This window comes from Oncorhynchus nerka, linkage group LG7 (assembly GCF_034236695.1).
Source record: "Oncorhynchus nerka isolate Pitt River linkage group LG7, Oner_Uvic_2.0, whole genome shotgun sequence".
Classification (NCBI taxonomy): domain Eukaryota; kingdom Metazoa; phylum Chordata; class Actinopteri; order Salmoniformes; family Salmonidae; genus Oncorhynchus; species Oncorhynchus nerka.
The window spans coordinates 7,478,693-7,496,200 of record NC_088402.1 but is presented as its reverse complement, the minus strand read 5'-3'; the positions used below and the strand labels follow the sequence as shown (position 1 = coordinate 7,496,200).

General features: G+C 26.1%; 1 protein-coding gene across 2 annotated transcripts in view; it reads right to left on the bottom strand.

The window, feature by feature from the left end:
* Window positions 1-17,508, bottom strand: part of LOC115125272 (NHS-like protein 3) — a 114,854-nt gene that overhangs the window by 72,394 nt on the left and 24,952 nt on the right. Inside the window, exon 1 of one of the 2 annotated variants that reach the window (XM_065020138.1) lies at window positions 713-1,091. The exons of the other annotated variant lie outside the window; for it this stretch is intronic. Within the exon in view, the coding sequence (XP_064876210.1) occupies window positions 713-923 (211 nt within the window). The 5' untranslated portion in view covers window positions 924-1,091. Of the gene's footprint in view, window positions 1-712; window positions 1,092-17,508 lie in introns of those variants that run through there. 2 annotated transcript variants of the gene reach the window in all.

Here is a 17,508-nt window from a genome sequence, read left to right as displayed (position 1 = left end):
GAGGGTTCACATTAAACTTATCAGCACAGGGCCATATTTAGCAGAGTTTTCCACTCCAGATAGACACACCTAGGCTACAAGGTAAACCCACCCACACACACACACACACACACACACACACACACACACACACACACACACACACACACACACACACACACACACACACACACACTTACACACACACACACACACACACACACACACACACACACACACACACACACACACACACACACAGACACAGACACAGACACAGACACAGACACACACACACACAGCCCACCAGAACAGTCAGATACATCTGTCTGAATGAGAAACAGCCCACCAGAACAGTCAGATACATCTGTCTGCATGTTAAACAGCCCACCAGAACAGTCAGATACATCTGTCTGAGTGAGAAACAGCCCACTAGAACAGTCTGATTCATCTGTCTGAATGAGAAACACTCACATCAACGTCAGTAACTTCTGCTACCTCATATTGTTCCACAGTAAGCTTGCCCCTCCTCTCCACAAGGTAACAGGTGTTCATGCTTTTGACACCATCGTTACTACGACCAGAGATAATGACCGTTTACACATTGGAATATAGAACCATCTCCAGGAAGATCTAGAAGACAGATGACATCATGCTGCTGACATCACAGACTGCTGAAATTCAATTCAATCCACCAAAAACATTCCCACTGATCATCCAGCTCTGATCCTACCTGTTTTGAGTTTATCCACCCGCCCAAAGTGCCAGAAGGATTTGGTATTCCCTGAGCGGGGGCTGGGGTTAGGGCCAGGTTTAGAGCCTGAGCGGGGGCTGGGGTTAGGGCCAGGTTTAGAGCCTGAGCGGGGGTCAGGGTTGAGGTGTGAAGAGGGTCCGTTGCGGGATTCAGGGACCCTCTTCTTGTTCTTGTGGACGCTGTTCCCCATGGTGAAGGAATCCGGGGTAATCCTCACCCCCCCTACATGGGGTCTAGAGTCCAGGTGAAGGAGGTGTCCCAAAAGGCAACATCTGGATAGTCCCTCTTCAAAAGCTCACACCCCCCTGGTCCTGGAACTCACACCCCCCTGGTCCTGGAACTCACACCCCCCTGGTCCTGAAACTCACACCCCCCTGGTCCTGAAACTCACACCCCCTGGTCCTGGAACTCACACCCCCTGGTCCTGAAACTCACACCCCCTGGTCCTGAAACTCACACCCCCTGGTCCTGGAACTCACACCCCCCTGGTCCTGAAACTCACACCCCCCTGGTCCTGAAACTCACACACAGTCACAAACAGTTTAGCATACACACACTACTGGAAAAACTCACTCATACACTCAATCTCATGCTCTGTCATGCCTTCCCTGTTTTCGCTAAATACACATTCGTGTTGCTCTAAATCTGGCTAGAGACTCACTCATACACTCACACTCCACATCACCCTAGTAAACAGACACACATTCCCACAGCTCCAGCTACACACTGACACACTGACACAGTTCTAACTACACACCAACACACTGACACAGTTCTAACTACACACCAACACACTGACACAGTTCCAGCTACACACTGACACAGTTCCAGCTACACACTGACACACTGACACAGTTCCAGCTACACAATAACACCCTGACACAGTTCTAACTACACACCAACACACTGACACAGTTCCAGCTACACACTGACACAGTTCCAGCTAGACAATAACACACTGACACAGTTCCAGCTACACACTGACACAGTTCCAGCTACACACCAACACACTGACACAGTTCCAGCTACACACCAACACACTGACACAGTTCCAGCTACACAATAACACACTGACACAGTTCCAGCTACACACCAACACACTGACACAGTTCCAGCTACACACCAACACACTGACACAGTTCCAGCTACACACTGACACAGTTCCAGCTACACACCAACACACTGACACAGTTCCAGCTACACAATAACACACTGAGACAGTTCCAGCCTGAGAACCACCACACACCTACCCTCACAACCTCATCGCTCCGGCCAGTACTATGCCTGTCACACAGCTAAGCTGCTTACACATTCTCTCAGTCCAATACATCCAGCGGCAGCAGCAGTGACCGTACAGTTCCACTCAGCAAGCCTGTCTGTCTCTGCCCCTCCCACTCTCTCTGTGTGTGCCCCTCCCACTCTCTCTGTCTCTGCCCCTCCCACTCTCTCTGTCTCTGCCCCTCCCACTCTCTCTGTCTCTGCCCCTCCCACTCTATCTGTCTCTGTCTCTCTCTCTCTCTCTCTCTCTATCTCTCTCTCTATCTCTCTCTCTATCTCTCTCTGTTGCTCTCTCTCTCTATCTATCTCTCTCTGTTGCTCTCTCTGTTGCTCTCTCTGTTGCTCTCTCTGTTGCTCTCTCTCTCTATCTATCTCTCTCTGTTGCTCTCTCTGTTGCTCTCTCTGTTGCTCTCTCTCTCTATCTATCACTGTTGCTCTCTCTGTTGATCTCTCTGTTGCTCTCTCTGTTGCTCTCTCTCTCTATCTATCACTGTTGCTCTCTCTGTTGCCCTCTCTGTTGCTCTCTCTCTGTTGCTCTCTCTGTTACTCTCTCTCTCTGTTGCTCTCTCTCTCTATATATATCTCTCTCTGTTGCTCTCTCTCTTTTGCTCTCTCTGTTGCTCTCTCTCTGTTGCTCTCTCTCTCTCTATCTCTCACTGTTGCTCTCTCTGTTGCTCTCTCTGTTGCTCTCTCTGTTGCTCTCTCTCTGTTGCTCTCTCTCTCTATATCTCTCTCTGTTGCTCTCTCTCTCTTTCTCTCTCTGTCTCTCTCTCTATCTGTTGCTCTCTCTCTATTACCCTATTAAACTATTAAACTATTAAACTATTAAACTATTACCCTATTAAACTATTAAACTATTAAACTATTAAACTATTACCCTATTAAACTATTACCCTATTAAACTATTAAACTATTAAACTATTAAACTATTAAACTATTAAACTATTAAACTATTAAACTATTAAACTATTACCCTATTAAACTATTAAACTATTAAACTATTACCCTATTAAACTATTAAACTATTAAACTATTACCCTATTAAACTATTAAACTATTAAACTATTAAACTATTACCCTATTAAACTATTACCCTATTAAACTATTAATCTATTAAACTATTAAACTATTAATCTATTACCCTATTAAACTATTACCCTATTAAACTATTAAACTATTAAACTATTAAACTATTAAACTATTACCCTATTAAACTATTAAACTATTAAACTATTACCCTATTAAACTATTACCCTATTAAACTATTAAACTATTACCCTATTAAACTATTAAACTATTAAACTATTACACTATTAAACTATTAAACTATTAAACTATTACCCTATTAAACTATTAAACTATTAAACTATTACCCTATTAAACTATTAAACTATTAAACTATTAAACTATTAAACTATTACCCTATTAAACTATTACCCTATTACCCTATTAAACTATTAAACTATTAAACTATTAAACTATTAAACTATTAAACTATTACCCTATTAAACTATTACCCTATTAAACTATTAAACTATTACCCTATTAAACTATTACCCTATTAAACTATTACCCTATTAAACTATTAAACTATTACCCTATTAAACTATTACCCTATTACCCTATTAAACTATTAAACTATTAAACTATTAAACTATTAAACTATTACCCTATTACCCTATTAAACTATTAAACTATTAAACTATTAAACTATTAAACTATTACCCTATTAAACTATTAAACTATTACCCTATTAAACTATTACCCTATTAAACTATTACCCTATTAAACTATTAAACTATTAAACTATTACCCTATTAAACTATTAAACTATTAAACTATTAAACTATTACCCTATTAAACTATTACCCTATTAAACTATTAAACTATTAAACTATTAAACTATTAAACTATTACCCTATTAAACTATTACCCTATTAAACTATTACCCTATTAAACTATTACCCTATTAAACTATTACCCTATTGAACTATTAAACTATTAAACTATTACCCTATTAAACTATTAAACTATTACCCTATTAAACTATTACCCAATTAAACTATTACCCTATTAAACTATTAAACTATTACCCTATTAAACTATTACCCTATTAAACTATTACCCTATTGAACTATTAAACTATTACCCTATTAAACTATTACCCTATTAAACTATTAAACTATTACCCTATTAAACTATTACCCTATTAAACTATTAAACTATTAAACTATTACCCTATTAAACTATTACCCTATTAAACTATTAAACTATTACCCTATTAAACTATTACCCTATTAAACTATTAAACTATTAAACTATTAAACTATTACCCTATTACACTATTACCCTATTAAACTATTAAACTATTACCCTATTAAACTATTAAACTATTACCCTATTAAACTATTACCCTATTACACTATTACCCTATTAAACTATTAAACTATTAAACTATTAAACTATTACCCTATTAAACTATTAAACTATTAAACTATACAACTATTAAACTATTAAACTATTAAACTATTAAACTATTACACTATTAAACTATTAAACTATTAAACTATTACACTATTAAACTATTAAACTATTAAACTATTAAACTATTAAACTATTACCCTATTAAACTATTAAACTATTAAACTATTAAACTATTACCCTATTAAACTATTAAACTATTAAACTATTAAACTATTACCCTATTAAACTATTAAACTATTAAACTATTAAACTATTAAACTATTAAACTATTAAACTATTACCCTATTAAACTATTAAACTATTAAACTATTAAACTATTACCCTATTAAACTATTAAACTATTAAACTATTAAACTATTAAACTATTAAACTATTAAACTATTACCCTATTAAACTATTAAACTATTAAACTATTAAACTATTACCCTATTAAACTATTAAACTATTACCCTATTAAACTATTAAACTATTAAACTATTAAACTATTAAACTATTACCCTATTAAACTATTAAACTATTAAACTATTACCCTATTAAACTATTAAACTATTACCCTATTACACTATTAAACTATTAAACTATTAAACTATTACCCTATTACCCTATTAAACTATTACACTATTAAACTATTAAACTATTACCCTATTAAACTATTAAACTATTAAACTATTAAACTATTAAACTATTAAACTATTAAACTATTAAACTATTAAACTATTACCCTATTAAACTATTAAACTATTAAACTATTAAACTATTAAACTATTAAACTATTAAACTATTAAACTATTACCCTATTAAACTATTACCCTATTAAACTATTAAACTATTAAACTATTACCCTATTAAACTATTAAACTATTAAACTATTAAACTATTAAACTATTACACTATTAAACTATTAAACTATTACCCTATTAAACTATTAAACTATTACCCTATTAAACTATTAAACTATTAAACTATTAAACTATTAAACTATTAAACTATTAAACTATTACCCTATTAAACTATTACCCTATTAAACTATTACCCTATTAAACTATTAAACTATTAAACTATTACCCTATTAAACTATTACCCTATTAAACTATTACCCTATTAAACTATTAAACTATTAAACTATTACCCTATTAAACTATTAAACTATTACCCTATTAAACTATTAAACTATTAAACTATTAAACTATTAAACTATTAAACTATTACCCTATTAAACTATTAAACTATTACCCTATTAAACTATTACCCTATTAAACTATTACCCTATTAAACTATTACCCTATTAAACTATTACCCTATTAAACTATTAAACTATTAAACTATTACCCTATTAAACTATTAAACTATTAAACTATTAAACTATTACCCTATTAAACTATTACCCTATTAAACTATTAAACTATTAAACTATTACCCTATTAAACTATTACCCTATTAAACTATTACCCTATTAAACTATTAAACTATTAAACTATTACCCTATTAAACTATTACCCTATTAAACTATTACCCTATTAAACTATTAAACTATTAAACTATTACCCTATTAAACTATTAAACTATTACCCTATTAAACTATTAAACTATTAAACTATTAAACTATTAAACTATTACACTATTAAACTATTAAACTATTACCCAATTAAACTATTAAACTATTAAACTATTAAACTATTAAACTATTAAACTATTACCCTATTAAACTATTAAACTATTAAACTATTAAACTATTAAACTATTAAACTATTAAACTATTACCCTATTAAACTATTAAACTATTAAACTATTAAACTATTACCCAATTAAACTATTAAACTATTAAACTATTAAACTATTAAACTATTACCCTATTAAACTATTAAACTATTAAACTATTAAACTATTAAACTATTAAACTATTAAACTATTAAACTATTAAACTATTACCCTATTAAACTATTACCCTATTAAACTATTACCCTATTAAACTATTACCCTATTAAACTATTAAACTATTACCCTATTAAACTATTAAACTATTACCCTATTAAACTATTAAACTATTAAACTATTAAACTATTAAACTATTAAACTATTAAACTATTACCCTATTAAACTATTACCCTATTAAACTATTAAACTATTAAACTATTAAACTATTACCCTATTACACTATTAAACTATTAAACTATTACCCTATTAAACTATTACCCTATTAAACTATTAAACTATTAAACTATTAAACTATTAAACTATTAAACTATTACCCTATTAAACTATTAAACTATTAAACTATTAAACTATTAAACTATTACCCTATTAAACTATTACCCTATTACCCTATTAAACTATTAAACTATTAAACTATTAAACTATTACCCTATTACACTATTACCCTATTAAACTATTACCCTATACAACTATTAAACTATTACCCTATACAACTATTAAACTATTAAACTATTAAACTATTAAACTATTACCCTATTAAACTATTAAACTATTACCCTATTAAACTATTAAACTATTAAACTATTAAACTATTAAACTATTACCCTATTAAACTATTAAACTATTAAACTATTAAACTATTAAACTATTACCCTATTAAACTATTAAACTATTAAACTATTAAACTATTACCCTATTAAACTATTAAACTATTAAACTATTAAACTATTAAACTACTACCCTATTAAACTATTAAACTATTAAACTATTAAACTATTAAACTATTACCCTATTAAACTATTAAACTATTACCCTATTAAACTATTACCCTATTAAACTATTAAACTATTAAACTATTAAACTATTAAACTATTACCCTATTAAACTATTAAACTATTAAACTATTAAACTATTAAACTATTACCCTATTAAACTATTACCCTATTAAACTATTACCCTATTAAACTATTACCCTATTAAACTATTAAACTATTAAACTATTAAACTATTACCCTATTAAACTATTACCCTATTAAACTATTACCCTATTAAACTATTAAACTATTAAACTATTACCCTATTAAACTATTAAACTATTAAACTATTAAACTATTACACTATTAAACTATTACCCTATTAAACTATTAAACTATTAAACTATTAAACTATTAAACTATTAAACTATTAAACTATTACACTATTAAACTATTACCTATTAAACTATTAAACTATTACCCTATTAAACTATTACCCTATTAAACTATTAAACTATTAAACTATTAAACTATTAAACTATTAAACTATTAAACTATTACCCTATTAAACTATTAAACTATTACCCTATTAAACTATTAAACTATTACCCTATTAAACTATTAAACTATTACCCTATTAAACTATTAAACTATTAAACTATTACCCTATTAAACTATTAAACTATTAAACTATTAAACTATTAAACTATTACCCTATTAAACTATTAAACTATTAAACTATTAAACTATTAAACTATTACCTATTAAACTATTAAACTATTACCCTATTAAACTATTAAACTATTACCCTATTAAACTATTAAACTATTAAACTATTACCCTATTAAACTATTAAACTATTAAACTATTAAACTATTAAACTATTACCCTATTAAACTATTAAACTATTACCCTATTACCCTATTAAACTATTAAACTATTAAACTATTACCCTATTAAACTATTAAACTATTAAACTATTACCCTATTAAACTATTACCCTATTAAACTATTAAACTATTAAACTATTACCCTATTAAACTATTACCCTATTAAACTATTAAACTATTAAACTATTACCCTATTAAACTATTACCCTATTAAACTATTACCCTATTAAACTATTAAACTATTAAACTATTACCCTATTAAACTATTAAACTATTACCCTATTAAACTATTACCCAATTAAACTATTAAACTATTAAACTATTAAACTATTAAACTATTAAACTATTACCCTATTAAACTATTAAACTATTAAACTATTAAACTATTAAACTATTAAACTATTAAACTATTACCCTATTAAACTATTAAACTATTAAACTATTAAACTATTACCCAATTAAACTATTAAACTATTAAACTATTAAACTATTAAACTATTAAACTATTACCCTATTAAACTATTAAACTATTAAACTATTAAACTATTAAACTATTAAACTATTAAACTATTAAACTATTAAACTATTAAACTATTAAACTATTAAACTATTACCCTATTAAACTATTACCCTATTAAACTATTACCCTATTAAACTATTACCCTATTAAACTATTAAACTATTACCCTATTAAACTATTAAACTATTACCCTATTAAACTATTAAACTATTAAACTATTAAACTATTAAACTATTAAACTATTAAACTATTACCCTATTAAACTATTACCCTATTAAACTATTAAACTATTAAACTATTAAACTATTACCCTATTACACTATTAAACTATTAAACTATTACCCTATTAAACTATTACCCTATTAAACTATTAAACTATTAAACTATTAAACTATTAAACTATTAAACTATTACCCTATTAAACTATTAAACTATTAAACTATTAAACTATTAAACTATTACCCTATTAAACTATTACCCTATTACCCTATTAAACTATTAAACTATTAAACTATTAAACTATTACCCTATTACACTATTACCCTATTAAACTATTACCCTATACAACTATTAAACTATTACCCTATACAACTATTAAACTATTAAACTATTAAACTATTAAACTATTACCCTATTAAACTATTAAACTATTACCCTATTAAACTATTAAACTATTAAACTATTAAACTATTAAACTATTACCCTATTAAACTATTAAACTATTAAACTATTAAACTATTAAACTATTAAACTATTACCCTATTAAACTATTAAACTATTAAACTATTAAACTATTACCCTATTAAACTATTAAACTATTAAACTATTAAACTATTAAACTATTACCCTATTAAACTATTAAACTATTAAACTATTAAACTATTAAACTATTACCCTATTAAACTATTAAACTATTACCCTATTAAACTATTACCCTATTAAACTATTAAACTATTAAACTATTAAACTATTAAACTATTACCCTATTAAACTATTAAACTATTAAACTATTAAACTATTAAACTATTACCCTATTAAACTATTACCCTATTAAACTATTACCCTATTAAACTATTACCCTATTAAACTATTAAACTATTAAACTATTAAACTATTACCCTATTAAACTATTACCCTATTAAACTATTACCCTATTAAACTATTAAACTATTAAACTATTACCCTATTAAACTATTAAACTATTAAACTATTAAACTATTACACTATTAAACTATTACCCTATTAAACTATTAAACTATTAAACTATTAAACTATTAAACTATTAAACTATTAAACTATTACACTATTAAACTATTACCCTATTAAACTATTAAACTATTACCCTATTAAACTATTACCCTATTAAACTATTAAACTATTAAACTATTAAACTATTAAACTATTAAACTATTAAACTATTAAACTATTACCCTATTAAACTATTAAACTATTACCCTATTAAACTATTAAACTATTACCCTATTAAACTATTAAACTATTACCCTATTAAACTATTAAACTATTAAACTATTACCCTATTAAACTATTAAACTATTAAACTATTAAACTATTAAACTATTACCCTATTAAACTATTAAACTATTAAACTATTAAACTATTAAACTATTACCCTATTAAACTATTAAACTATTACCCTATTAAACTATTAAACTATTACCCTATTAAACTATTAAACTATTAAACTATTACCCTATTAAACTATTAAACTATTAAACTATTAAACTATTAAACTATTACCCTATTAAACTATTAAACTATTACCCTATTACCCTATTAAACTATTAAACTATTAAACTATTACCCTATTAAACTATTAAACTATTAAACTATTACCCTATTAAACTATTACCCTATTAAACTATTAAACTATTAAACTATTACCCTATTAAACTATTACCCTATTAAACTATTAAACTATTAAACTATTACCCTATTAAACTATTACCCTATTAAACTATTACCCTATTAAACTATTAAACTATTAAACTATTACCCTATTAAACTATTAAACTATTACCCTATTAAACTATTACCCTATTAAACTATTACCCTATTAAACTATTAAACTATTAAACTATTAAACTATTAAACTATTAAACTATTACCCTATTAAACTATTAAACTATTAAACTATTAAACTATTAAACTATTAAACTATTACCCTATTAAACTATTAAACTATTACCCTATTAAACTATTACCCTATTAAACTATTAAACTATTAAACTATTAAACTATTAAACTATTACCCTATTAAACTATTACCCTATTAAACTATTAAACTATTAAACTATTAAACTATTAAACTATTACCCTATTACACTATTACCCTATTAAACTATTACCCTATACAACTATTAAACTATTACCCTATACAACTATTAAACTATTAAACTATTAAACTATTACCCTATTAAACTATTAAACTATTAAACTATTACCCTATTAAACTATTAAACTATTAAACTATTACCCTATTACACTATTACCCTATTAAACTATTACCCTATACAACTATTAAACTATTACCCTATTACCCTATTAAACTATTAAACTATTAAACTATTAAACTATTACCCTATTACACTATTACCCTATTAAACTATTACCCTATACAACTATTAAACTATTACCCTATACAACTATTAAACTATTAAACTATTAAACTATTACCCTATTAAACTATTAAACTATTAAACTATTAAACTATTACCCTATTAAACTATTAAACTATTACCCTATACAACTATTAAACTATTACCCTATACAACTATTAAACTATTAAACTATTAAACTATTAAACTATTAAACTATTACCCTATTAAACTATTAAACTATTACCCTATTAAACTATTACCCTATTAAACTATTAAACTATTAAACTATTACCCTATTAAACTATTAAACTATTAAACTATTAAACTATTAAACTATTACCCTATTAAACTATTACCATTTTAAACTATTACTGTATTAAAATATTACCCTATTAAACTATTACCCTATTAAACTATTACCATTTTAAACTATTACTGTATTAAAATATTACCCTATTAAACTATTACCCTATTAAACTATTAAACTATTAAACTATTAAACTATTAAACTATTACCCTATTAAACTATTACCCTATTAAACTATTAAACTATTACCCTATTAAACTATTACCCTATTAAACTATTAAACTATTAAACTATTAAACTATTAAACTATTACCCTATTAAACTATTACCCTATTACCCTATTAAACTATTAAACTATTAAACTATTAAACTATTACCCTATTACACTATTACCCTATTAAACTATTACCCTATACAACTATTAAACTATTACCCTATACAACTATTAAACTATTAAACTATTAAACTATTAAACTATTACCCTATTAAACTATTACCCTATTAAACTATTAAACTATTACCCTATTAAACTATTAAACTATTACCCTATTAAACTATTACCCTATTACCCTATTAAACTATTAAACTATTAAACTATTACCCTATTAAACTATTAAACTATTACCCTATTACACTATTAAACTATTAAACTATTAAACTATTAAACTATTAAACTATTAAACTATTAAACTATTAAACTATTAAACTATTACCCTATTAAACTATTAAACTATTAAACTATTAAACTATTAAACTATTACCCTATTAAACTATTAAACTATTAAACTATTACCCTATTAAACTATTACCATTTTAAACTATTACTGTATTAAAATATTACCCTATTAAACTATTACCCTATTAAACTATTACCATTTTAAACTATTACTGTATTAAAATATTACCCTATTAAACTATTACCCTATTAAACTATTAAACTATTAAACTATTACCCTATTAAACTATTAAACTATTAAACTATTACCCTATTAAACTATTAAACTATTAAACTATTAAACTATTACCCTATTAAACTATTACCATTTTAAACTATTACTGTATTAAAATATTACCCTATTAAACTATTACCCTATTAAACTATTACCCTATTAAACTATTAAACTATTACCCTATTAAACTATTAAACTATTACCCTATTAAACTATTACCCTATTAAACTATTAAACTATTAAACTATTAAACTATTAAACTATTACCCTATTACCCTATTACACTATTAAACTATTACCCTATTAAACTATTACCATTTTAAACTATTACTGTATTAAAATATTACCCTATTAAACTATTAAACTATTAAACTATTACCCTATTAAACTATTAAACTATTAAACTATTACCCTATTAAACTATTACCCTATTAAACTATTAAACTATTAAACTATTAAACTATTAAACTATTACCCTATTAAACTATTACACTATTAAACTATTACCCTATTACCCTATTAAACTATTACCCTATTAAACTATTACCCTATTAAACTATTAAACTATTAAACTATTAAACTATTACCCTATTAAACTATTAAACTATTAAACTATTACCCTATTAAACTATTAAACTATTAAACTATTACCCTATTAAACTATTAAACTATTAAACTATTACCCTATTAAACTATTAAACTATTACCCTATTAAACTATTAAACTATTAAACTATTAAACTATTAAACTATTAAACTATTAAACTATTACCCTATTAAACTATTAAACTATTACCCTATTAAACTATTAAACTATTAAACTATTACCCTATTAAACTATTAAACTATTAAACTATTAAACTATTAAACTATTACCCTATTAAACTATTACCCTATTACACTATTAAACTATTACCCTATTAAACTATTACCCTATTACACTATTAAACTATTACCCTATTAAACTATTACCCTATTAAACTATTAAACTATTAAACTATTACCCTATTAAACTATTAAACTATTAAACTATTACCCTATTAAACTATTAAACTATTACCCTATTACACTATTAAACTATTACCCTATTAAACTATTACCCTATTAAACTATTACCCTATTAAACTATTACCCTATTAAACTATTAAACTATTAAACTATTAAACTATTAAACTATTACCCTATTAAACTATTACCATTTTAAACTATTACTGTATTAAAATATTACCCTATTAAACTATTACCCTATTAAACTATTACCCTATTAAACTATTAAACTATTAAACTATTACCCTATTAAACTATTAAACTATTACCCTATTAAACTATTAAACTATTACCCTATTAAACTATTAAACTATTAAACTATTAAACTATTAAACTATTACCCTATTACCCTATTACACTATTAAACTATTACCCTATTAAACTATTACCATTTTAAACTATTACTGTATTAAAATATTACCCTATTAAACTATTACCCTATTAAACTATTAAACTATTACACTATTAAACTATTAAACTATTAAACTATTAAACTATTAAACTATTAAACTATTAAACTATTACCCTATTAAACTATTACCCTATTACACTATTAAACTATTACCCTATTAAACTATTAAACGATTAAACTATTACCCTATTAAACTATTAAACTATTAAACAATTAAACTATTAAACTATTACCCTATTAAACTATTAAACTATTAAACTATTAAACTATTAAACTATTAAACTATTACCCTATTAAACTATTAAACTATTAAACTATTAAACTATTACACTATTACCCAATTAAACTATTAAACTATTACCCTATTAAACTATTAAACTATTAAACTATTAAACTATTACCCTATTAAACTATTAAACTATTAAACTATTAAACTATTACCCTATTAAACTATTAAACTATTAAACTATTAAACTATTAAACTATTAAACTATTAAACTATTACCCTATTAAACTATTAAACTATTAAACTATTAAACTATTACCCTATTAAACTATTAAACTATTACCCTATTAAACTATTAAACTATTACCCTATTAAACTATTAAACTATTACCCTATTAAACTATTACCCTATTAAACTATTAAACTATTACCCTATTAAACTATTAAACTATTAAACTATTAAACTATTAAACTATTACCCAATTAAACTATTAAACTATTAAACTATTAAACTATTAAACTATTAAACTATTAAACTATTACCCAATTAAACTATTAAACTATTAAACTATTACCCTATTAAACTATTAAACTATTACCCTATTACACTATTAAACTATTAAACTATTAAACTATTAAACTATTAAACTATTAAACTATTAAACTATTACCCTATTAAACTATTAAACTATTAAACTATTAAACTATTAAACTATTACCCAATTAAACTATTAAACTATTAAACTATTAAACTATTAAACTATTAAACTATTACCCTATTAAACTATTAAACTATTAAACTATTAAACTATTAAACTATTAAACTATTAAACTATTACCCAATTAAACTATTAAACTATTAAACTATTAAACTATTAAACTATTAAACTATTACCCTATTAAACTATTAAACTATTAAACTATTAAACTATTAAACTATTAAACTATTACCCTATTAAACTATTAAACTATTAAACTATTAAACTATTACACTATTACCCAATTAAACTATTAAACTATTAAACTATTAAACTATTAAACTATTAAACTATTACCCTATTAAACTATTAAACTATTAAACTATTACCCTATTAAACTATTACCCTATTAAACTATTAAACTATTAAACTATTACCCTATTACACTATTAAACTATTAAACTATTAAACTATTAAACTATTAAACTATTAAACTATTAAACTATTACCCTATTAAACTATTAAACTATTAAACTATTAAACTATTAAACTATTACCCAATTAAACTATTAAACTATTAAACTATTAAACTATTAAACTATTAAACTATTACCCTATTAAACTATTAAACTATTACCCTATTAAACTATTAAACTATTAAACTATTAAACTATTAAACTATTAAACTATTAAACTATTAAACTATTACCCTATTAAACTATTACCCTATTACACTATTAAACTATTAAACTATTACCCAATTAAACTATTAAACTATTAAACTATTAAACTATTACCCAATTAAACTATTAAACTATTAAACTATTACCCTATTAAACTATTAAACTATTAAACTATTAAACTATTACCCAATTAAACTATTAAACTATTAAACTATTACCCTATTAAACTATTAAACTATTAAACTATTAAACTATTACCCTATTAAACTATTAAACTATTAAACTATTAAACTATTAAACTATTAAACTATTACCCAATTAAACTATTAAACTATTAAACTATTACCCTATTAAACTATTAAACTATTAAACTATTAAACTATTAAACTATTACCCAATTAAACTATTAAACTATTAAACTATTACCCTATTAAACTATTAAACTATTACACTATTAAACTATTAAACTATTACCCTATTAAACTATTACCCTATTAAACTATTAAACTATTAAACTATTAAACTATTAAACTATTACCCTATTAAACTATTACCCTATTAAACTATTACCCTATTAAACTATTAAACTATTAAACTATTACCCAATTAAACTATTAAACTATTAAACTATTACCCTATTAAACTATTACCCTATTAAACTATTACCCTATTAAACTATTAAACTATTAAACTATTACCCTATTAAACTATTACCCTATTAAACTATTAAACTATTAAACTATTAAACTATTAAACTATTAAACTATTAAACTATTACCCTATTAAACTATTACCCTATTAAACTATTAAACTATTACCCTATTAAACTATTACCCTATTAAACTATTACCCTATTAAACTATTACCCTATTAAAATATTACCCTATTACCCTATTAAACTATTAAACTATTAAACTATTACCCTATTACCCTATTAAACTATTAAACTATTAAACTATTAAACTATTACCCTATTAAACTATTAATCTATTAAACTATTAAACTATTACCCTATTAAACTATTAAACTATTACCATTTTAAACTTCCCCAGGCTGTGGCACAACTGGCCTTGAGTCCCAGAGAGAGGCACAACTGGCCTTGAGTCCCATAGAGAGGCACAACTGGCCTTGAGTCCCATAGAGAGGCACAACTGGCCTTGAGTCCCATAGAGAGGCACAACTGGCCTTGAGTCCCATAGAGAGGCACAACTGGCCTTGAGTCCTATAGAGAGGCACAACAGGCCTTGAGTCCCATAGAGAGGCACAACTGGCCTTGAGTCCCATAGAGAGGCACAACTGGCCTTGAGTCCCATAGAGAGGCACAACTGGCCTTGAGTCCCATAGAGAGGCACAACAGGCCTTGAGTCCCATAGAGAGGCACAACTGGCCTTGAGTCCCAGAGAGAGGCACAACTGGCCTTGAGTCCCATAGAGAGGCACAACTGGCCTTGAGTCCCATAGAGAGGCACAACAGGCCTTGAGTCCCATAGAGAGGCACAACTGGCCTTGAGTCCTATAGAGAGGCACAACAGGCCTTGAGTCCCATAGAGAGGCACAACTGGCCTTGAGTCCCATAGAGAGGCACAACTGGCCTTGAGTCCCATAGAGAGGCACAACAGGCCTTGAGTCCCATAGAGAGGCACAACTGGCCTGAGTCCCATAGAGAGGCACAACAGGCCTTGAGTCCCATAGAGAGGCACACCTGGCCTTGAGTCCCATATAGAGGCACAACAGGCCTTGAGTCCCATAGAGAGGCACAACAGGCCTTGAGTCCCAGAGAGAGGCACAACAGGCCTTGAGTCCCAGAGAGAGGCACAACAGGCCTTGAGTCCCAGAGAGAGGCACAACTGGCCTTGAGTCCCATAGAGAGGCACAACAGGCCTTGAGTCCCATAGAGAGGTACAACTGGCCTTGAGTCCCAGAGAGAGGCACAACTGGCCTTGAGTCCCATAGAGAGGCACAACAGGCCTTGAGTCC